The sequence below is a fragment of the Anopheles gambiae genome, chromosome 3, assembly GCF_943734735.2.
Source record: "Anopheles gambiae chromosome 3, idAnoGambNW_F1_1, whole genome shotgun sequence".
Lineage (NCBI taxonomy): Eukaryota > Metazoa > Arthropoda > Insecta > Diptera > Culicidae > Anopheles > Anopheles gambiae.
The window spans coordinates 23217102-23241838 of NC_064602.1; the positions used below are offsets into that span (position 1 = coordinate 23217102).

At 46.7% G+C, this 24737-nt stretch overlaps 3 protein-coding genes across 3 annotated transcripts; all 3 read right to left on the reverse strand.

The window, feature by feature from the left end:
• Positions 1–445: 445 nt before the first annotated feature.
• Positions 446–2059, reverse strand: LOC1279970 (ubiquitin-like modifier-activating enzyme 5). The gene is made up of 2 exons (XM_319759.5): positions 1595–2059; positions 446–1521 (listed from the first exon to the last, which is right to left on the reverse strand). The coding sequence occupies exons 1-2, from the start codon at positions 1755–1757 to the stop codon at positions 515–517; spliced, it is 1170 nt and encodes a 389-aa protein (XP_319759.5). The 5' UTR covers positions 1758–2059; the 3' UTR covers positions 446–514.
• Positions 2060–7041: 4982 nt separating this feature from the next.
• On the reverse strand, positions 7042–8386 carry LOC1279971 (methionine aminopeptidase 1D, mitochondrial). Its single transcript, XM_319760.5, has 4 exons — positions 8147–8386; positions 7860–8082; positions 7345–7798; positions 7042–7282 (listed from the first exon to the last, which is right to left on the reverse strand). The coding sequence occupies exons 1-4, from the start codon at positions 8230–8232 to the stop codon at positions 7086–7088; spliced, it is 960 nt and encodes a 319-aa protein (XP_319760.5). The 5' UTR covers positions 8233–8386; the 3' UTR covers positions 7042–7085.
• Positions 8387–11687: 3301 nt separating this feature from the next.
• LOC3291880 (ionotropic receptor 75a) lies at positions 11688–17004 on the reverse strand. The gene is made up of 12 exons (XM_061663131.1): positions 16680–17004; positions 16476–16609; positions 16233–16403; positions 15726–16158; positions 15402–15608; positions 15217–15302; positions 12731–13160; positions 12640–12668; positions 12394–12583; positions 12112–12194; positions 11877–12016; positions 11688–11814 (listed from the first exon to the last, which is right to left on the reverse strand). Exons 1-12 carry the CDS (start codon positions 16986–16988, stop codon positions 11735–11737), a joined length of 2292 nt encoding a protein of 763 aa, XP_061519115.1. The 5' UTR covers positions 16989–17004; the 3' UTR covers positions 11688–11734.
• Positions 17005–24737: the final 7733 nt, after the last annotated feature.

Sequence of the window (24737 nt, forward strand, 5' to 3'; positions counted from 1 at the left end):
GTGATAATCAAAACGGTGCTAGAACACGGAAGTGAAATCGAAGAAGATAGCATTTCTACAAACATTGTAGGACATTGGGCAGCTTCTAATCGCTCCCTAATGCATGTTCACGTGACTCTGAATACTGTTCAATTGATCTACTCGCGCTAAAGCACATTGTATCGACACATTCGGATTGAAAAATGAAGCGAAGTCCGGACCTTGGACGAAGCAACTTCTCAAGGTAAGTATGCCACAGTCTGTCAGGTCTGTGGGTAGTAATATTAGGAAATAATCTCCACAAAGTTCTTGAGTGTTGACAAAACCTCTCAGGGAAACGATCCACATTTAGCCCTCTATATGCATTATAAATTTTAAATGTTAATTGTAAAACTTATAACCATCATTTATGATTACGAGGTTCAGTTTAAGCAATGTAGCAAAGAAACATCAATCAGAGAGTATATTTCATTTCGCGTCGCGTAAATATTTAATTCCCAATAATGCTGTCGTAACAATAAAAAAAAAATACATTTTACTTCTGTTCGGAAGGTTTGCACATGCCAGACATCTGCGCCATCAGTTCATCCAGGCTAACGTCATTATCGACCGATACTTGACCAGTTTCCGCCTCAACCACCGGTGCATCGTACGCCAGCTTTAACCCTTCCGCAATGTTGCTGCCGTGCGTGGGGGCCGCCACTTGCTCATCACTTTTGCCCGCTGTGTCCGCATCATCCGCCACCAGCTCAATCCCGTACAGATTATCTTCGTGCAAAGGACCTTCCGGTTCCTCTTCGGCAGCAACTGCCGTCTCACTGCGCGGTTTGGCCAGATAGTCCCGCTGCCGCTCGATGCAAAACCGATCGTCACACGTCGGGTTCGGTTTGAGGCTCATGCGGGGAAAGAAATCGATCATGGCATTATACCCGAGGTAGTCCGACACGGTGCCGAAGTTAAGCAAATACTTGAGCGTATTTTGTACCAGCATGCCCGCCACAATGCCCATCGTCGTGGGCAGACTGGCCGCACAAACGCCTTCCCGCTTCAGCGTCTTCTCGTCGATGTTTTCCGCCACCACGAGCGGCGGAGCGCAGGCAAAGCAGGCCGTCTCGCCCGGCCGTATGAACTGTATGTGACCGGAGACGGCATTTTCCGACACGCCCGATTCGAACCAGTTCAGACTGAGCTCGTTGCAAGCCGTGTTGATCGCCATGCGTGCCTCAAAGTTGTCCACGCAGCTAAGCACTAAATCGACCGGCGTGCCCTGCTCGATGCCGCCCGTGCGAATAGCGCCGAGAAAGTGGTCAAAGTTGTCCACCGTCGTGATGTTGTAGTTGTGCGTGGTGATTGCCACGTCCGGGTTGATAAAGTTGAGTGTTTTCGCGGCAGCTTCCACCTTTGATAAGCCCGCCTGGTCCGGGGTAAAGAACAGTCGATTCATATTCGCCAGCTCAACCTTGTCGTAGTCGAACAGCATCAGCTTGCCGATACCGCACCGGGTCAGCATGTCCGCCGTTACGCTACCGACACCTCCGACGCCTATAAAAACAATTATGTTCGTTAGATTCAATCATTGTTGTTATCTGGAGCAGGCCAGATGGGTGATACATACCGACAACGGCCACACTCTTTTGCCGGATCCGCTCGTACTCTTTCACAATTCCCATGCGCTGCAGAGCCATCAGGCGACTGTAGGGGTTAGAATCCACCACTTCTGCGGACATTTTTTCGATCCGTTCTCGTCCCATTTTAGCACCTTCGTTCGATTTCTCCATACTAATCACAAGCAAGTATGCTCAGCTTTCTGTTAACTGTAGCTTTATTCTTGTTCTTGTTTGAGGGAGTTGTATCTTTTCCTGGATACGGAGTTTAGCTCTATCTTTGTCCTGTGATATTAGTATACAATTGGAGTACTCAATTACACAAACTTTAACTGACTTAAAGCAAACTATTTTAAGCCATATGCAATTGATTTCGGATCGTTTTCTCAGACATAGATCTTAGGTGAAAGTAACTACAACTTCTTGGCCACAGGTTTTGTTTGCCAGCTGTCGTGGCTATTGCAACTGACGTTTCTAGGGAACCAGTGTGGCCAGATTATTTAGACGGTTTTCGGTAGGCGCATAAAAATTTTATCGGTAGTTTTCGGTAGGTTAACCGTCTTGTGTACGACCAAAAAACATCACGTAATCGTACAACCGCCTACCCGGGTAGGCCATTCATTTTGTATGGAACAATGATGTTTTTCGTGGTTAAAAGAGTATATCTTTTGAATTTTTTGTAAGCTTTGAATGAAAACTGTCTTAAAGATCCATAATAATGTTTTATAACATATCGTAGTAAGATTAGAATTTTAAAAATCCTATGAATATTTTTTTCATTCGAAAATATGATCTAACTTTTCCACCATAACTGGCTAGGCCACATGTTTTAAGTGGATGATTAGTCTTTTTCTAAGTTTTAATTACATTTCTCTCAAAACAGAAGTGCCACAAATCCACTAAACGGCTACTAAACGGCTTCTAAACGACTCAAGTTCTCTACCTAAACGGAATGTAGAAAGACTTCGTTTAGCAGACGGCAAACGACTCATGCATTTTAAAAATAGCAAAAAAGCTGGTGGCGCCATCTGTTTGTGGGATACCCAACCAGTTGAGCTTCCTCGCTTGGAGGAGAGCTTTCTCATTTCCTCTGTACTGTTGTATGGTTTCGCATTAAAGTTATGCATCGCTAGAACTAGAACGGCGATACGATTGTTTAAATACTAAACTCCAACGGACACCACCAGCACTGAAGCAAGTGAGATTTGAGTAATGGTCGTTGCTGTTGATACCCACGTATCTGACCACACGACCATTCATAAAGATTTTTGCTCGGAAATTTAGAAGGTTTAGGGGCGCCACAAAAGTGGTCCCTAATTTTTTAAAAGATACGCAACACGCTTGGCGAACTACGTTTAGGTAGAATTCGATTTATTTTTTTCTTTTAAGCCGCGGAACGGTGAGTTTGGGAGAGACGCAAAAAATAGTGTTGTTCGTTCGAGAGTTGCCGGAGAAGAAGTGTGTGTTGGGTAAGCCGGACGGATATGCGCGTGTCGGTGTTGAAACGTTTAGGACGAGAGAGAGCGTGTATGGAGCAAGCCACCGTTTTTATAGCTGCAGTGCAGCATGCTACCACTGTTTGTCCTGCTCTAGCTTTGTGTGCAGTCCCTGCCTAACTAGCCCGTTAAACATTTTCTGCCGGTAGTTCTAGGTGTGCGCACCAGATGGCGCTCTGGTCGCTACAGGATTCCCCTCCTAGATCGGTGTTACTGGTATCGTAGAGGAAGGCGAGTTTCCGTTGAGCCCTGGTAACACCGGTCGATACGATCGATTCCATATGTCGTAGGATAGGTGGTGGTGGGGTGCAGCTGGCGGTTGGTGCAGCTGGCTGGTTGTAGCGACGGCATGGGTGATGTTCGTGTGGCGCGGTTCCGGGCTATCGGCGGTTGGTTTGTTGACGGCAGCTGTATGGTCGAAGGCGACTGTGTGGCCGTTGGCTGCTGATCTGGCAGCGACGACTGGTTGGACGATGGCAGCTGGTCGAGCGTCGACGGTCCGGGCATCGGAGTTGTGAGACGCTGGCTCATCGTCGATTGTTGCGTCGACGGTGGTTGGGCCACCGGAGTAACGTGTCGTTGGCTCGTCAGCAGTTGGTCGGGTGACGGTAGTTGCGGGGCTGACGAGATTATTCCTTCGGTGGTATATGCTGGCTTTAGGCGGTCGACGGACACAAGCGAGGGGTGTCCGTTTAGTTGGATCTGAAAATTTGTGTAAGTGCTTGGTATGAAGCGTGATACGTTTGTTGCAGCGACGGTCGAATGATATGTTGCTATGGGCGAGCAACTATTCCAATCGGTCAAAGTGCCAGACGATGTCCTGTAGGAACGTTGAAACAAGTGTCGATACGTTTCGGTTTGATATCGTTCGGGTCAGCAGGTAAGCAGATTGGTGCTCGTCGGTAGCGGTTACCCTGGCTGAGCGGAAAAGTACCCGATGATGTCTGGGCAAGTGGATGAGCAGGAAAGCAGAAGAATCCTGTTCCCCCTTACGGTCCTGCCAAACGAATCGTAGTGTCATCGGTTGGGCGAAGGATCTCGCTTTAGGGTTCGAGTAGCGGTTGATGTGGGGATTCTGCTTCGAGGTCGGCATACGTAGCGTGTAGCGTTTTCGGTCGGGCCGCTGTGCGGCAGATTCGGTATCGATTCGATTAATCGCTTAGGTGTCGGCATCGGTAGCGACGAAGAAACGTGGCAAGGCGATCATTTTCCGTTGATACTAATCGTCGAGAGATTTCGATGGTTCGTGGTGAGGAAGTCGATTGCGTACTGCCTCGTTGCGGTCCATGGTGGCACGAGCAAAGAGACCGGCAGTTAACGCCTCCTGACCGAATAGGTGGTGGTCGGTAGGTTGTTCGAAAGCTAATAGAAAGCTTGGGTGCCTAGCGCGGACTGGAAGGTAGTCGTCTTCGGCGGTCCGGATGCGAGGTCGGTTATCGGTCGGTTGCGAGGTACCCCATGGTCGGCGGTCGGCGGCGATTTTCCCGTTGACGTAGGGGTAGCACATCATTTTTTATCGCTGCAGAATGTTCGCAGTTAGTCGTAAAAGGGTGGATCTTACCTTAATAGCACGATGATGATGACGTATGATCGATGTCGTGGTGACGGCGTGCGTAGTGGCGTCTTCGCGGGGCTTGCTGTCAGCGGCCCTCCCGGTCGGGTAGATCCACGCGAACACGATGATGGCGGCAGCGGCTCTCTCGTCTATGGTGTTAAGCGGTGGTGATGACGCAAACACTCCTGGTTGTCTCCACGTTCATGCACGGGTAGAGGTGAGAACGATGAAGTGCGTTGGCTCGCATGATGGTGTGCGTCGTCCTTTTTCGCGAGCAGCAAATGGCGTCTTCTTACTTGCAGCGGAATTGTGTAGACAAAATGGCGGCGTCGTTCTTCTTGTCAGCTGGATCCAAGCGGGTTCGCCTTCGAGCGAAAAAATCGTGATGGCGGCGATGTGTCACTACTGCTACGGCTGGATAATTTGCGTGCGCAACTCGACGTCGGTGTCTTCCTTCTTGATCGCACCCGTAGATGGAAGCGCACACAAACGGAAAAATTCCCAGTAGCACGAGGTGTAGAAACAGCTTGCGAGGCGGTGATCGGCGTCGAGGAGACCACCAGCGGAGATTGTCGTCGATCCGCTTCCAAGAATTGCGTCGATTGCGTCAGCCGTCGAAAGAAGGATGGAATTTTTCTGCTGCGCCGATGATGGTGTGTGTGCGCTTGTCGCGCTTCGAGGCGGCGCGCGCGTGTGCGGGTGTTCTTTTGTTCGCTGAATGCAGGAACGCTCCGTGTAGCTACGGGCGCACTAACACGGCGTTGCTGCGTTTTTTCGTTGGCCAGCACTCAACGTCCTGTGTATGATGAAAGGGCGCTCGTTGCACACTTTACAGGGAAAGGGGGGAGGAGGCCAGCTGCGTTGCCGGTACCTCTAACGCTGGTAGCACTCCCGGTCGTAGGCACACACACACACGTTGTCTTCTCTGCGTCGATCTCCGCTGCCGGTGGCACGTTTTAACACGTTCAACGCGGTACAAGTTTGCGATGCGTAGTACACACACACACTCACGTACGAATTCGCGGCGTCGGTTGCGGATCACGTCGGGGTCACCAGTTTTAGGGGATCCCGACGGCATCCGCGGCGGGTTGCGAATCACGTCGGGGTCACCAGTTTTAGGGGATCCCGACGGCATCCGCGGCGGGTTGCGAATCACGTCGGGGTCACCAGTTTTAGGGGATCCCGACGGCAGGCCGCGGCGGGTTGCGAATCACGTCGGGGTCACCAGTTTTAGGGGCGCCACAAAAGTGGTCCCTAATTTTTTAAAAGATACGCAACACGCTTGGCGAACTACGTTTAGGTAGAATTCGATTTATTTTTTTCTTTTAAGCCGCGGAACGGTGAGTTTGGGAGAGACGCAAAAAATAGTGTTGTTCGTTCGAGAGTTGCCGGAGAAGAAGTGTGTGTTGGGTAAGCCGGACGGATATGCGCGTGTCGGTGTTGAAACGTTTAGGACGAGAGAGAGCGTGTATGGAGCAAGCCACCGTTTTTATAGCTGCAGTGCAGCATGCTACCACTGTTTGTCCTGCTCTAGCTTTGTGTGCAGTCCCTGCCTAACTAGCCCGTTAAACATTTTCTGCCGGTAGTTCTAGGTGTGCGCACCAGATGGCGCTCTGGTCGCTACAAAGGCTATATAGGTCATGACTAGATGAAACTTGTCGAAACGCATTGCAAGAAAAAGATAGCAATGTAATGATGAGTTGTAATACGCCACCTATTGATCAAACCAATGAAGCTGTGAAGCTTTCATTTTTTTTCTATGGATATTCAATTTTCCAGTCGTTTAAGCATAATCTGTGGCGCTTGGAATAGCTTTCGCTCAATAGATAGCGTTCTATAACTTATCATTATATTGATATCCTTTTTTAGCAATGTGTTTCTTACTTTTATTTATGGCCTACATACCTCTCTAACTTTCTAAGCAAACATCTATTAGATTGTTAATGTGGTCAGATACGCGGGGTATCAACAACAACGACCATTATTCGAATCTCACTTGCTTTTGTACAATTAGTTCACATTAGAGTTTAGTATTTAAGCAATAAACAAAGAATGTCGCCGTTCCTGCTCTAGCGATGCATAACTTCAATACGAAACCATACAACGGTACATTAGGAAAGAGAAAGCTCTCAAAGCGAGGAAAACTCCACTGTGTGGCTATCCCATCAACAGATGGCGCTTTATTTTTTTGCTGTTTATAGAATGCATTTTTAGATTCCTTTTATGTTCAGAGGTTGAGCCGTTTAGGACCCGTTTAGTGGTCGTATAGTGGATTTGTAGCACGTGGGTAGTTGCATTGAAATAGTCTAGCAATTGTTCCAAAATTCTGTGATAAATTACTTGAGCGAACAATGATTTAGATCCCAAGCATAATTTAAGAACAATAAATGATCTTATGCATCCTGTATTAACCATTTGCAACAACCTCACTTTTTATTCAGCACTTCCTCATCAACTCGCTAACGTTAGCACTTCACAGCCTTCATTCGTTATGAGAACTGTGTGTTCAAACTGGGCACTGCGTGCATTATCGGTGGACACGGCGGTCCACGCGTCCTCCAGAATTTCAGCCTCGCACGTGCCCAGCGACAGCACTGGTTCAATAGTGAATGTCATGCCGGGAATCATTACGCCAGGAAAATCATTGTCTAAAAACAGAAAATGTTGTAACCGTTAAACTGAAAAAAAAAACTTGTCAGGCGTATCTTACCGAAATGTAGAATGTTGGGCGGCCCGTGGAAATAGCTACCGATCCCATGGCCAGCAAAAGCTGGCATTACCGACAACTTTTTGCGTTTGGCGTATTTGTCGATCGATTTGCCAATCACGCATATTGGTTGCCCAGGACCACAGCAAAGAATTGCTTCTGCTAAGCATTGTTCGGTGCATTCCACCAGATATTTTCCCCGCTCGTCTACATTGCTTACCAGCACCATTCGCGAACAGTCACCGTGGTAGCCGTTGAAAAACACCGTAATATCGATGTTGACGATGTCTCCATCAAGCAGCTTCCGATCGTCCGGAATGCCGTGGCAGGCCACGTTGTTCACGGAGGTGCACACGGATTTGGGAAAGCCCAAGTACCGCAAGGGGGAAGGATATGCGTTCGCTTTGATCGTTTCTTCGTGCACAAAGCCGTCTATTTCGTCTGTAGTCACTCCAGCCTGCAAATGTAAAAAAAGTTATTTGCTGTCTTAGAATACTTGTCCCACAACTCCATAATACCTTAGCAAACGAGCAAGCACTGTTCAATATGGTTGCGGCCAATCTGCAGCTTTCTCGCATACCGGTGATCTGTTCGCGTGTCTTTATTTCTGGCTGCCCTTCGCCGGTGCTGGGTGAATTGCGCACATAATAGTAAGGCGGCTTGACGATGTGCTCTGGGACCGCTCTTTCCGGGGAAACGTTTCCAACTTCTGTGATGATATTACACGCTCCAAGGTCGGGTCTGTAGCGAGGAAAGATATCGGGGATTAGTTTATGCAATGCGCGCTAACCCATACCGTGTTTACGTTTTCCTTCTACCAAAGAACATTCGGCACCAGTTGGTTCTCCATGTTTGCAGTCCTTGTTTTAATAGCGTAGAGCTAAACTGCATTATGAATCTACTTCCGCTTAGCAATCCAATTTATGATACAACTTGACAACAATAACAACACCCAGCCGGTAATACAAAATGATAACAAACTCTAGCTTGGCTTTGGGCAGGGCTCTTCTGCACGTGAATTGGAAAAACAGGGGTGTTTTACAGACTTTACTGTCAAATTTAGCATTAAAATTTCAGTGTGTTGTTGATAACTCTTTTTTAACAAACTTTGAAGGATTTCTGCATGATTTTATGGTTTTACTAACATTTTTTTGTGGAATTTTGAAAAATAAATCAAAGGAATATCAAACCAAGAGCCCTGTATTTCAATAGAAGTCTTCCCAGAACAGCTGATTTTCTTTGTGTGTTGATAGTGTGTGTGTGTGCGTGTGGTTCGCTCGAAATGTCAAATCGTTTGCACCTCACTATGAGAAATAGACGGACAATTAACAAAGTGTTTTGTTTTTAATTTTTTTAAAATATTTAATGAAAAACTCAAAGTTTGTTTTTCTCGGGAAATAGTTTGATCGTTCATTTTATTGTTATGACAAACGGAGTACTGAGTTGAATCTAGGACAAGCAACCTAAATTGGCTTATGATAAGTTTGCGGAAATATCGCTATCTGCGAATCAGCTTCGATTAAAAAAACTGCATCCTTTAGACAGTGTGAAAAATACATCACAGATTTTTCACAAAAAGCACCATAAAGCAATTATTTGGTTTTGAGTTAGAATATGCTCTCTCTATTCTAAGTTTATAAAAGCCAAGCCATATTTGGCCAAGGCTTTGACCCCAAAATTTCGCATGATGTTGTCTTTAAAATAATAGCAAGCTGTAGCCTCTTCTGCTGCAACTCTGTATATGTTTACTATTCTTCTTCTTCTTATTGAACTAACTTAATGACTTAACGAACGAATATGTAACAAACGCTGTCATGATGGGCTATACAGACTTTCGAGACTTATTCGGAGGATCTAGACGAGGTGACGGTCCATTGTAGACTTGAACCCACGACGGGCATGTTGCTAGCTCTTGCGGGATGACGATTGTTCCACCAATTATGCTTGAAATCTCGGCTCATAAATCTTAACTACTGACTTTCGCTTAAAACCTTAGAGACTGGGAACGTTCTTGTTCGCTGCATGCTTGGTCGCTGGATCAATACTAAACATACTACTTTTTTGTTCAATATCTTTTGATCTTTTTTATGGGAATTAGTTTTGGAACATATCATGTTGATAACTTGTATTATTTAACAGAAAAACTTCACTTCTTCCATGGACGAATTACAGGTATCGGATAAAGATACTAATGACGGCCATTTCACTATTGAATACGAATAATTTAAAAAAAGGCCAGGTAAAACAATTCTCTGAAAAAAAAATCTATTTACTTGATTTTTTCATTCCTGCTCTGTGTTACGGTAATCAGTATGATGTAATTTTTAGTAGTTTGTTGCATCAAAACTTCACGATCCCACGTATCCCACATAAGGCATTTCATAATGCTCGTTTACCATTGCTGCTAGCTTAGCATGTGTAATAGAAAGTGTAATAATTCTTCCTGTTCATTGTGTGGGGATTACCATAGGTTTTGAAATTCAAAAAATCGTTGCAAAATGCATCGCCAGTTCACAAACCGGGCAAAACGAAACCTTTTAATTAACGTTAGAAAACTGCACCCCCGACTGCACTACCCAAAACTGGTTTATCTTCAACCCCTTTCAACGGACCCTGGCGAGGGTGTAAATGAAATCGTCGAAAGCTGCACATCACAGTTCCTGGGCAGAGGCAGCAGGGGCCAGACTCAGCAGAAAGCGCACGGTGAAAATTGAAGCCCACTCGCATGCGGTGCCGCGCCGATCTTAAACTCTTCGCTTTATTATTATGTTTTACTTACTTCGCTTCTTTTATTACGGTTGATTATTACAATTATATTATTACTGTCCTCCACACATTATAGGTTTTGATCGATAGCGGGTTGCACCCCAGGCCCGCACCATCATCATGCAGCCGCACCGCGCATCGTTTTGCGCAGGTTTAAGCTACAGTTTTACGAGCGATCAAGCTAGTGGGCCTGGCCACCACGCTTTGAGGAACATTGAAGATGGCACATATGGTGGCAGAAATGGGCTAAAAGCGGGGTGTTCTCCCCCTACTGCACCGCGAGCCGGTCTCAGCGGCCGGTCACGACGATCACTTTAGACTTGTGATCGCAACGTGATACGGAGAGGAATAAGGGAGGCGGTCTGGGCCTAGCTTAACCTAGCTTCCACGGCATCCGGCTGCAGCGTCTTCCAGTGGACTAATTATAAGCCATGGTTGGTCAACATTTCTGCACTTTGCTCATCAACGCGTTATTGCATTTTTAATGAGCCAACGCGCGCACCACCGCTGCCCATGTCGGTGGACGTGGGAGAACCTGCGTGAGGTGGACGGGTGCGTGAGCATGGGGTGATCTTTTGCTTTGGGATCTAGAAACCCTGGGTCGCGAGGAGCCCGGCCAGGCGGCAGGGAGACACGCGGTTCAATTGTGGACGAAGCGCCCGCGCAAAATCCCCCATGGCAAGGCCTCTCGCTCGGGGCTCGGGGAGTGTAGCGCGCAGGTCAACAAGACTATTATCATACCAGCTGGATGAGCTGGAAAGTGTTTTGATTGACCAGGCGGGGAAGGAGAGGAGGGAAGTTTGCAGCAGTTCACCGCACGCTAACCAGTAGCCCCCCCCCCCCCCGGCCTGTGCTCATTGCGCACATTTTATTGAACAGCGCTAGCAGTCAAATAATTTACTTAACATTTCTATTGCCCGAGCCTAGCAGGGCGTCCATTAACGTGCCGACGCGGGCCCAGAGAGTGGACGCAGCGCGTGTGAGCATTTAACATATCATCTTTAACATTTTAAGCATCGTTGCACCACATGCCAACGCTAGGCCCGGTGCCAGTGCAGCCCTGTCTACTAAGGTTTCGGTGGACCCTGTCCGTACCAAAGGGGCTGACACCGAAACAATGAGTGCCAGACATAGATTCGCACGAGTATCGGGGTGGGAACCTTCCCGCCGGGCGCGAACCGTTAGCCGGTGCATTTTATTATTTTCCTCGGTGTGTCGAGTAGGGGCAGAAAAAATGGAGAATATTATCCCCTGAACGGATGCCACCGTCGTTTGATGCATCGCAAGGGCCTCTCGGCACCCTGGCCCAGCGATGATGGTTCTTGATGCACATTTACAAAGTGTACCGTGCCGCAATTCAAGTACAATCAGAACCGTTGGGAGGGACTGCAGTTTTACGATCCACGAGCTTTGAACTAGTTTTTGGCCCTGGTAGAACCCACAGCAACTCGTTTCAGTTGCATTGCGATCGAGTGGACCGAGTTGTAAGGGGATGTGCATCAAACTTCCGCGACCAAACTACTCCAGGGCGTTGCTAGAATTAATGCTTCTATTTTGTGCATTTATTGTTGCAAGTTTCGTTACAAATCCTCACTAAACAGCACACAATCTTGTCTGCGATCTATGTTTAGTATGGTTGACTCATCGTTTTCATTGAGTATATGATCTTTTCAAGTAGAAATATAACAAAGGAGGAAACAAAACCAGCTGCAAAAGAGTTAAAGCATATTATTTAGCGTCGTAAATGTACGCTGTTTGTGCGTTATTACCGGCGAGGATTGTGAAAGGCGCTGTTACTCCAGCCAGGACAACGGGATGCACCAAAGGTCCACCCAGACAAGTTGGCTGATCACTGCTGTATGTTTTTAAAAGCCGTTTTATCAATCCTATCTCTGTAGCTCTCGTAAGGCTACGCCAATCAAGATAAATAGAAAGGAATTCTAAATTAAAAACTAAACTTTTTAGTCTTCAAACCCATAATTATTGAATTTTGAATTATATTACGTGATTTTGAACTGCTCAGCGTACATGCTTCCCTGCGGTACCACAAAGCTCATCAATGGCAGCTCAGTGTACAAGCCTTTCATCTGCATACATCCGGCATACAGGTATCGTCAAGGGGAGTTGAAGAAAAATGTGATAAATAAAAAAATAAGCGACAATTACGACCACCTTGCGACGCCAGACAGGAAGTGTGTGATGTCCGGGAACAGTGAAAGTAACCCGGACAATCGATCCTGGGTAATACGAGACGCTGAAGGCTGCGTCAAACCTCCTCCTACTTACCGTACGCAGTTCGCATATTTCGTGCGCATCAAAGTGGCTGGCTATCGCTCGGAAGGCTTCGGTCAGTTCGCAGTGAAATGCGTAACCACCCAGCTTCAGCAGCTGAACAGCTGTTCGGACATCTGCGTAGATACGATCGGAAGTCATCGCGTCCGGTACCCTGGCGTGCTGCTGCTCGTAAAGGATGTAACTGTATAAGTGGATGTAATTTGGTAATTAATTCCAATATAAGATACCCGTACAAACTGTTGCATTAAACCGCCAGTGCCATTATCCTGCAATGGAGAGTTGTAGTTAATTTGTGGCTATTAATCGAACTGATAGCGTTTGCCCGTACCACCGCAAGTGCCCGATTGTACGAATCGTTGGCGAACATCACGGCGAGTGGCGCATTGAGCAGCTGATCGATCGTTGCTGGGCCCTGGTTGGAGCAGCTAAGCAATTCCCCGACGATCGATGCGGTGTAATAGTTGTACAGTAGGAAAGCCATAATCAGCACCGCGTACAGCACGATTCGCAGCGAAATGTATGCCGAACTCTGCGCGGTACCTTGCTGAGCAATCAAACCGATCGTGTCAATTAGGTAGTGATTGCGAGCGAGGGACGATAGCTCAGCATGAAATATTGCTATGCATTGCAAAACGCCCAGAACGAGGGCCAGTACTGAGGCGACGGAGTACCACGTAGTGTCGGTAAATGGTGATAAGTAGCTCGTTTCTCTCGTTGCACCGTTCAGCTCTGGCGTGAGACGAAATATGAAGCCCAACCTATTGCAGGGATGGGAAGAAACACTTTAAGATGAATGATAACTAAAGTGGCTCTGTACAATCACCTATAAGTCCAAGATTGTAACAATATGCGAGCGTTTAAAGGTTTGTCTTGCAAGCTCTGAAAAACTCCGGATGCCACTACGTCATAGGATGGAATAACTTCAGAACGTTCCTGGCTCGAGTACTGACATTCTACCCTAAAAAGAGATAAACGGCTAACAAGCAAGAAGTTTCAAACATATTTGTTTGTAAAATGCTTACGAAAAGTTATGCTCTTCTTGTAGAAAGTTCAGCAAAGCATAGTGGAATAGTTCATGTCCGAGAGCTTTACTCGTATCGTTACCATACATATGGTTTAGCTTCGTTTTAAGCATATCCGGTGTCGAGTGCTACAAGAAATTCCAAAGACATTCTAAATATGGCCTGTCTAAATGATGTCACAATCAAAAAAAGACCTTACCATAAACAAACCACGCAGCATCGTTTGATGTAAATTCTTTCTTAATTTCACTTTGCTGAATCCATCAATAATATGAAGTCCCGACGTTTGTCTCCAATGTCCGGCCTGAGTCATTTGAAACGTTCCACAACGCTTATCGCTTAATGCGAAAAGATCTATAAGATGGTAGAAGCAACTGTTTGCTGCTTTCTGTAGCCACAGTACATCTGAATCTAGACGCAAACAGAACGGTTTCTTCTGTTCCAGCACAAGATCTTGAAGTTTGTATTCGTTTGCGATGAACAACCAAGCGTATGATCCGCTGAACTTGTCCTGAAACTCAACCTATTTTAATGGTAGTATTAAAACAGTGTCACATAATGTTGAAAAGGTTACGTTAGTGCGATCTGATTACCGTTTGAATGTTCTTCCGTACGGTAGAGCAATCAATATCCGCAATAATTGTATACAAATTAGGCGAACTTGGTGCAGAGGTTGGTGTCTTCGAAAATGTATCGTTAGAAGTGTAATGCATTGATTGTACGAACACACCAGTAAGCAATAGATCCTTAGCAAGCGGCACAAACTCTAGAAAGAGCATATCATCACTCAATTTTTTTAGACTTATCAAAAGACACTTCACGAAACTTACCATCGTTACAGCCCATAATCATAACACGTTGCGAGTTTTTGTATGCTAAAATGTCCTTTATCATTTGTCCGTCAAAACTTAAGGTCCAAGCGAGATCTACACATGCAAATATTAACAGCGTGTATGCAAACATAATGTTGTGAATAGCAATTCTTTGCAAGTTGGTCAAACAACACCATCGAAATGAGTTTACAGTCTAAAACATCCGCTTATAAGTGCAATCAGAGTGTAGTCGTATCAATCATAATTGCGCAATTATATCATTCATCATCAAGTTTGATCTATGATTGACGTGAAATTACCATTGTGAGCTATTTGTTAAATATTTATCAAGCGGTCTCTGTTTTTTTTACTGCACTATTTGCTCAATAAAAAAAGACCAACATCCTCTACGTCTCATCCGAACCCTTGCGGAAGCACATGCACACACACAAAGCAACAATGATACGGCGGTATACACATTTCTACTGTAACGGGTCCCCCGGTCGGATTGTACGGCGCCGCGGTACGCTTTCCCGTTTTTCCACCAGATAAATTAACCCCGATAGTGCGATGCCGACTGCAAAAAAAAGAAATGGAAAGAAACATAGAAATAAAACAGGTCACAAATCCCAACGCAGCATTAGCATTAGCGAGCCGGCATGATACAAGCGGCCACGGTCCACTGCACCAGCCACCGCGTCTTTTGGCGTCTTTTACAACCTCCCAATATAATAAACGCTAGCGAAACCTCCGTCAGCTCCACCGAGTAGACCGTTGCACTTCCTTGGCAGATTGGTTTCGCTATTTTGTGGATCCTATAAATCCGCTTTACGATCCCCGTTTCCTGTGCCCGCATCAAGCTTTCGGGAGGGTGTTGACCGGGTGGGAAAAGAGGTGGGCAGTGGGTGTAAGATGCAAACCGAAAGATGAAAACAAACAAACAAAAAACAGGGGAGGGTGGATAACTCCATCAAACTTACGTGATCTTGAAGAGCTCGCTGTACATGCTGTGTTTCGGCAGCACGAACGCCATCACTCGTATGTCGTACCGGTACAATCCTTCAACCTGGTTCAACAATCAAAAGGCCAGATTTTGATACAGATTTATCCAACAACTATCAGACGGGGTTCGTCGCTTGCTGCTACCAAAAGCGGGACCGTTTACCGTTCGCAGCTCGCATATCTCGTTGGCGGTGAACTGATTGGCGATCGCGGGATAAACCTCTGTCAGCTCGCAGTGCAGCACGTGTCCGCCGCGTCTCAGATACGGTACCGCATGCTCGACGTCCGTAAACAGGGGCAGATCGTTGGGTGACCGTGGCGGCAACGCTTTGCGCTCGTGCATCCGTGTGCTGTACGGTAGCGTTTGTTCCTGTTGCAGTGTGAACAAAAATGAACTCGTTAGCCGCAAGTCACCAAACGCCGACGACCAGCGTGTAACGATCTCTAGCGATAGCGCAAAATGGCAAAATAGCTGTGATAGGCTCACCCGCAACAGTATCCGATGATAGCCCGTGTCGGTCAGGGACAGTAGCAGCGGGCTGTCGATCACCTGCGCGATCGTTTCCGGCCCAATCATCTGCGAGCTGAGCAGCCCGCTGACCACCGTGGAGGTGTAGTAGTTGTACAGCACCAAATTAGCGACGAGCAGCACGATCACGGCGACGCGCGTCGGCACCAGGCGCGAAACGTTCGGCACACCTTGCTGGGCGACGCACGCCATCACGTCCAGCACGTATGCCATCGTAGCGCGCGTGTTTCGCTCGTCCGCAGACAGCCGGGCAAGATACTGCAGCACCAGCACCGACAGGGCGAGCGATAGCAGCAGCGCCACCCAGACCGGGAGCGAAAATGGAGCAACGAAACCGTTTCCTTCCGATTTGCTCCCAATGTCCGGTGTGATTTTGTAGATGAAACCCGTTCTGCAACGAGACAGTGGGTTAACGATTTTGTGTTACCTGGACCCGGTGTGGGTTTTTGCCCCTCCTCCCCTTACTCGAAGGCCCAGCTGTAGTGGATCGAGTCCAGTTCCGGCTGGCGGCTCAGCCGCATGATGATACCGGTCGCGGCGACATCCGTTTCGTGGCGCTGCACCACACCGAGCAGCCCCAGCCGATAGCCGGAGCGTAAGCGGCCGGCCCAGCCGCGCGTTGGACGAAATTTGATGCTTGGGGAAAACGTTCGTTTAAAAACGGGATTAAAGAATAAGCACTGGAAGAAGCTGCTCGAACGGACTTACGTGAAGTTGTGAAAATCTCGCAACACGACCAGCAGCGCGTAATGATACTTAACGAACGCGACGATGCCCTTGGTCAGTCCCGGTTCACCCAACAGCTGATCGACCTTGCCCGATGTTACATTTTCTCGATCGATCTAACAAAGAGCAATGCACTAATGACCTAAATTGCATCCAAACGCCTCTCTTTCTCTATCAAGAGCTAACCACGGTAACTCCCCGGAGCTGCAGGAAGTTAAAGTTTTGCCGAATCTTGTACGGGCTGTAGTTGGGCGTCAGGCGGAAGCCAACGTCAGCGCTCCACGTTCCCAGCAGCGTTTGGAAGATATCTTTACACAGATGGCGACCCTTGGAGTAGATATCGAACAGATTAAACACCCCTCGATGGTCGGTGGTTTCGATGGCCGCAACAAGATCCGAGTTCATCTGAATTCCGGCCGTGTTCCATAGCACTCTCGGCAGCAAGTCGGCTGTTGTGTTGCGAGATAGTAGCAGCCAGCTGACGGTGTTGTTCATGTAGCGATGTTTGGAGACCTACAAAGATAAAGCAAAAAACAGCAAATCGAGGGGCAATAAGATTTGCCCAGCGAGCGCCCTCCCTGGGGCTTACTTCCTCCAGAAGATTCGGCGCTCCCGGGCAGGCAAAGTCGAGCACGGCGCACAGTTTGGCGTGCTGGCGAGGTGTGAACAAGGCTCGGACGACGCTCGATGGCGTGCTGTTCGCGGCTATGTCGACGAAGCGAACGAGCGTGCTGCTATTGTGGGAAACTTTTAGCACTTGGGCACGATCGAACGCAGAGGAGTGGCAATCGAAAATGATGGCATGGTGGCAGTGTTTGAGTGTAACAAAATCCACCAACAAACGGTCAGTAGTGCGGTGATGCACTCCTACTGTAAGGCTAGTCAACATTGCTGCAAATAGTACTACGCTGGGACGCATGATGCACTGTACTAGGTGGGTAATATCACTGTCGTTTGATTTTGAACTGATTGTTATACTTTTGTATGTCCGGGTATTCATGATACGATGTAGATTGACAGGATAAACCAACATACTAACTTATTCAAACGTAAATTGCTTGATTGCATAACTGCGCTCTCTCTCTCTCTGCGTTCCATGGAGAAAGAAACTTCCTTTTAGTACAATGTTTTGAATCCGTTAACTTTAACGACTCCTGGGACACTTGCTGCGTCTAGAGGCAGTCCCTTCGTTCGTCCAGATTATTGCAGCTGTTGATGGGATAATAATAGTATGCGCGACTGGGATAATAGCCACACTCGGGCCAATTGCCAATGACATACGGCAAGGTGAAAGAACACGGTCTGCACGTGACCTTCCGTCGTTAATGTAGATAACACTGGGAGCAAAACAAAAAGGCAACTACACTTGAGTACTTCAACCCTCAGCATCGTTGCCTTAAAGATTCGTTTCGTGTTTTTTTCCTCCTCCAATCGCTCTCTCGTTTTAAGTTGTTCAGACCTAGAACGCTTTGCACAAGCTCTCACGCGCGCGCGCGACATATGTCGTTCAAATTCTGAAACCCTTGCCAACCTTGACCAGCTCCATCATCCCATCTGGCCGCACCAAACCGCAAACCAACGAATGGTGTCAGTGGCCAGTTGTGCAGCGCTGCTAGCGGATGCAACTTGCGGTAAATATAATAAAATTATAATTTTTATTACACATCCTTTGTTTTGTCATCCATAAGCCTAGCACGATGTCGGTGTCATTGACGCCGGCTTTGGCCGGCCGGGTGCGTTCGGCATCGGGTCGAAAACGTTCGATCACTTTTACACCCCGCGCCAGAGTCACCTTGAGCCAGCACCAGAACCGGACGTGTATGGAAACGCACCGCTGCGACTGGCACTGGGCAGTGGCTGGCTGTTCCTTCGTTCCGCTTTTTACCGCTTCCCCCGTGCCCGTTTACAGGCGGCCTGTTGGGTGTTTTTTCTTCTCCTCTCCATGTGACATTATACATAATTATATGCAAAAGATTGACATGGTCGAAATAGACCCGGGCGAGCAACCTGCAACCGCAACACGGTCAAGCGACAAGTAGTCGTGCGAAAGAAAAGACATCCTTTGCCAAGGGAGCAACGGGTGCAGATGCGTGGATCGCACTATTAAAAATGCAAATGTAATGTGATGTAAGAACTAGGTACGAACATTTATAAGGCAAAATTTGCATCCACTCCGAGGTACTCGTTTATAATTGGTGACTTATTTTATAAAAACAAAAACCGCCCGGGAACGATCGCTTTCCGTGATTGTTGTGGCAGCTCATTTAGTGTGTGTTTAAAGGCGCTTCCGAGCATTCGCTTTATGGGTGTGCAATTTTATGCGTATGGCCGGAAAAATGGGGAAGTTGTTATAAACAAAAAGCTTCTAATGTTATATTGCACACCCGCGCGTTCTGCCGAACACTCACATTTGGCGGAGTAACAATATTTATGTCTGCGGTCACCACCGTGCACACCAGACACAACGATTGACCGCAGCGATGTAACGATGAGGCAAACGATTGTAGGCCAGCCCAGACGGTTTCAGTGAGCAAATGAGAAGCCGGCGCGCATTCCCAGCGCAGTTATGGGAGAGTGATTTTCCCGCTTCACACGGCGCGCACTCGGGCGAGGAAAATAACTGGCAATTGTGTCTGGGAAAGAGGCATCGTTGCGGAAAGCGGAAGGTTCTACCCGATCGGAGGTAAAACTGAAGGAAACAGAGAGCGGAAAAAGGGTTTATTGTGTAGCAGACGGTAGCAAAAGTTGCGAAACAACGCACGCCGGGATCATGGGTGGCATCAAAACGTTTTCCCCCGGGCTGCATTCCGTTTTGGCGACGATTCCCTGTTCCATTTGCGCTCCAAGTATTTGTGTCAGTAAGTGAGTGGCCCGAGCGTGGAATGACAGTTGTTCGATGGAGAATGCGTATCAATTCCAGTCCACACGTGCCGTCACGCAGTGATTACCTGGATTAAGGCGCTGGAGGAAGGCGACAGGCTTGAATGTCCATCTATTGGAAGTGGAATTCAGGATATTGATCTCAAAAGTTTGCTAGATGCTGCTAGATTAATTCTACTTAAAAGTAGCACAACTTGCACCATTTCTAAAGGAGCTAGATCAGAGATGCCCCACTGTTGGCCTGCGAAGTCTTTCATAATGGTCCGCGACCGATTGAACCAAATTGTATCTTGCATTTCTGCTTCTACAGTACATGAAGTATCAAGAGATTTTCATCCTCGCAGATGTCTTTAAAAAAAGGTTTTTTTTAACAACTGACTCCTTTAGCTTTAAAAAGATAAAAAGATCGTAAATTACCGGAATTAACTGACACATGCTGTGTGTGGTTTCAGAAAATTACTTTTTATTAAAATTCTGAGCAAACTATCAGGGTACTTGGTGACCGAAAGAGCATTTTTTTGTAAGAAAAAGACTTCAAACAATTAACAACACTACTCTACCAACAGAAATAAAGAATGCATGCTCTGACACTTTTTGGCATATTGTTTTGGGAAAGTATCATATCGATTTTTTTAGGCAAAGGATGGAATGTAGAACATTATATTTCTGCAAAACGTTTAGCATAAAGTTGGAATTAATTGTCAGCTCAAACACGTGTAATTTTTGATAGGATGTTACGTATGATTTCAAGCTTTCCATGAGGCAGCAGCCTAAAAAGACTTTACGGGCTGGGTCGTCCGTTTCCATGCGTACAACATGGCCAGCCCACCGGAGCCTGGCGAGCTTGATACGCTGTACGACAGTGAGGTCGCCGTACATCTCGTATAGCTCGTCATTATAGCGGTTGCTTCACACATGCGGGGCCAAGTATCCTTCTGAGCATCTTCCTCTCAAACGCGACTAAGAGGGTTTCGTGAGATTTGGACAGAGACCATGTCTCAGAGGCGTATGTGAGTACCGGTACTATACAGGTACTATATAGTTCTAGCTTCGTCCGTCGCGACAGGTTCTTTGAGGTGAACTGATTTTTCAGGCTGTAGAATGACCGGTTGACAGCCCGCATCCTTGTGCGCAATTCAGCTTCCATGCTATTGTCGTTGCTGACCTTTGACCCAAGATAGGTGAATTCTGGGACTACTTCAAAAGTGCGTTCACCTATCTGTGCATCACGCCTACGTAAATTCTGATTATTTATTGGTAGGCCCGCTGATGTTGCCACCATCAGTATGGTCTTTGCCTCGTTTATCTGCAATCCGGGGTTCTCTGCCGCCTGCTCGATCCCTTGGTAGGCTTCTGCTACATAGGAAAGCCGCAGACCAATGATATCTATATCATCAGCATATATCAGGATATGGGTTGACTTTCTTTGCCAAGATCTGGGTGTTAGCCTGTTAGCTGCCAAAAAATTTGAAAATATCAGATGCCTTTGGCCAAATGAATATAATCTCCCACAAAAGTCCTTTGGAAATACATTTCTTAGTTTTAGTAAAATTGATCATGTATTAAAGTTTTTACTGTTGTAACGTAGCTGTTATCCCAATATGAAATGGAAGGAACTGCAAACGATCCGATTTTTGCATCATATAAAATCATATAAGAATTTGGCTTGTGTTACTATTTTAATAGTTCGGAATCGTTGAGCTAGATAAATAAAATGATTCGAGATAATGATAAGAATCCATCTTTCATGTACAGAATCGAACAACTCGCAGCGATTACGACCGCTAGAGCACGGTAAGCCATAACTCATCGCTGAAGAAATATATCAACGCTCGCACGGCCAAACCACCACCGTATTTGATAAACCACCGTGGCAGAGAACCGTCAATCGATTATCTGGACAAAACGGTACGCCATGTTCCCATACGCGCATTAGTCTAGTTCAGTTTTGCCTCGAGCGATGCGTCTCGATTTCCGGTGCAGCCGCCAGAGCCGGCGGGCAGTTGCACCACCGTCTTACTCTAGCAGACTCGAACAAACAAAAAAAAAAAGATTATAGAAAAGTACATGGCAAACAGATTACAGCAGACGACGACGACGACACCGTGCTGGCCCGAACAATTTGCTTACGGTGCTTCGACCACTCTATCAATCTCTCGCATAGTTTGTCTTGAGCCGGGGCGATGTTTAATTTATCATTGCAATCAATCATTTTACGCAGCATTAATGCTATCATTCGGCGGGATAGATTGCCGCCAGTTGCGACAAACAAAAAAACGTTTCTATGGCAAACGAAAGCAAAGCGATGCAAAAAAAAGTGCACTAACTCACAAACACACAGGCATAACCGCCAGCCAGCCAGCCGGTGTTGACGGTCGGTCGGGACTGGAAAACATCATGATAGGTCAATTGTGGACGGTGGGTGAGTTATTAAACGCAAGCAACGACACCAGCCGGCAGCGCCCAGCCAGACCAACGAGGCAGATGGGTGGAATTTATGCTCGAAAGAGAGCGATGATAATGTGACCGACAGAAGGGGAGAGAAAGAGGGAAGCAACAAAAAAAAACGGCTTGCACGGAGAGCAGAGTCGGGTCGCGTCACGAAGCTGGTGGAAAAACGGGACAGCAAAGCTGCAAAGAGCGCCAGAGCACCCTTCTCTGCGTCCCGGAATGATCATTCGGTTGGCGGTACATCATATCGGTGCGCCTTCGTCGCCCCGTTCCTCGGTGCGAGCACTGTAATATTAAAAGCTATAACTTTTTTTTATCATAAATTATAATTGTGACAATAAACGGAGAATTACACCTTCGCAGGCTACCCATGATGGGTGCCCGGGTGATGAACGTTTGCGCACTTCTACCGATCGGTGTGGTGATGGAAAAACTCCGACCACCGTATCCAATTCGATCAGTCTTGATTGGGGGGTGGTGGGGAGGGGGATGTGTGGGTGCTGCCAGTGGCTTGCTTGGAGGAGAAGTGGCCGCAAAAGCGCAAGCCGTGCTGCAGTGCGGAGGTAAAAACGCGCTGCATCGCCGCCACCGTCAACGCTGAATGACAACCGACCGTGCACAATTGTGCAACACTAATCACTTATTCCGTGGAGACAGAGCGAGAGAGAGTCGTCTGTGTCGTCTGTCGTTCGATGAAGTCCTCACCACCAACGCCGACGGTGTCTAGGATGTTTCAGTATGGTTTCTGTTCCTTCTCTCCACTCCTGGCCAGTTCACGTTCTTGCTAGGCATTGAAGTCGGCGAGCAAAACATCACTCCCAGCCCCGATCATCAGGGGCCAGTAAAGTGTTACCGTTTTTTGCCGTTCGATTGATGGTGAGGCACCATTTCCACCCGGGCCCGGGCGCGCATCATCATCATCATTCAGCCGAAGCCGCTCGCTTTGGCTGAGTCTCGCTGCCTAAGGGCGAACTCGCCTCTAGGGAGAATGGGCCACTGTGTGTCTGTGTGCCGAAGGTGATACCAGCGGGCAGGCCAGAGCTGCAGTTGCAGTCGACTAGGCAGGTACGAGTGAAGCAGGGATCCGTAATCCATCCCGAGCGCGGCGTGTCCCGATCCGCTTGCCCTACACCTAAACATAATAACTTCGACTGTCGACCGTGAATAGTTGCGCGCCTGCGCGCACTGATTGAATTAATTGATTATGAATAAACATCATGCGGAGATAAACGATCGGTGCGTTTGAGAATTGATGTTTATCGTGTGGACGGGACGAGATGCGCACGGCAGGCAGGAAGAGGGTAGAAAAGCGGCGGACAGATCGATCGAGGAAGCGCTTCCTGCAAAAAAAAAGCCGAGCGACGAGAGTAGTGGTATGTTGATCGATCGACGGAGCAGTTGGAGGATCGACGGGCAACGGAGCATGAGCTATGAACGGTAGTGAGTTTATCATCATCATATGTGCTTCCTCCGCACCGCTAGCACACCCGATTGGACATGTTTTAGATATATTTTATGCTTCAGGATTGCTTTTTCTCGTCAGCGCTTGTCTAGGCCAGGAATGAGTGGGGAGACAGCGCCAACCGCTGGTGTGTGTGTGTGTGTGTATTAACCTGGTTGTCTGGCGAGTGGACGATAATGTGAGCGGAACGGAAATTGTACACCGTTCTGTACACGAGGGAAGGAGCGAGAGAGAGATAAAGTGATACAGAGACGGATGAATATAACTTACCTTGATAAGGGCAAACAGGAGACGTGCGAACCGGGGAGCCGAGAAAAAAAAGGAATACGGTGCATCGTCAGCTACACGCTGACACTTTCTGTATAATTTATTTTCATATATTATACAGGGCATGGCTAAATGGCACAAAGTGCTGCCGTGCATACCGATCATCAGTGACGTGAAATAATATAAATTACTTGTGCAGATTTACATACACTTGGAAACAATGTTGTCAACCGTGCCATTACGGAAATCGTTTTTCATGCGTCGAAAAATGCGTGTGTTCGACTTGTTTTGAGCCGTAAGGACTGCTGGTGGAAAGCCGTTAAGGCGAAAACAACTTTCCAGGTGGTGGTTCAAACCTCAAGTATGTTCTGTATTGAATGTTGTACAAATTTTCAATTATTTTTGGAACGTTCATGAACATCTTCAATGAAGCAATTGTGTTTAAATATGAATTTATAAAGAACGAATAAATCGAAGAATTCATTGCAGAGCTTTAGCTTTCTAAATAAACTACGTATTGCTATGAACAGTTTTATTCAAGTTAAAGTAAAAAAAGCGTAAAATAGTCTAGCTCGCATTCAATCCTTGCAGTGATTTATAAAACATTTGAAATTTCGTTTTTATATACCATAACATCAGCTTCAGTTCATCTCTACCAGGCGACTCCATCCCAAAACCACTTGACTTTTATGTTAAAAAAAGGTTCATAATGTGTAATAATTGCTTCTTTATTTCGATATACAGTTATCTTATGCCGTGTGTATTAAGGCATCCGAAATTTATGGTGTACCATAACCATTGCCATGTCCGTTTTATTCATGTTAATGTAATGTGGTATATTCTAGTTCATGATTTTTATTTATTTATTAATTTCTATTTAGCGTTTTTATTATTTTGAAACTTTAACAAATTTTGTTTGTTTTTATGTTACAAACTATTCAGTTTTATTCCTTGAATAAATCTCATGTAAAAATATATTTTGGCTCATTTCAGCAGAAACAGTATAAACATATTTTTGACCAGATATTTTGCCTTTCCCATAGTCAATGGAGAAGGTATGCAAGAGGAACATTGAAAAACGGGGAGATGAGTTCATTTCAACACCGCTGGATCGGAGAGCTGATCAGGGTGATTTTGAAAAGGGGTGAACATGCGGTTAGTCAATAACCAAAAACATGTTTGTT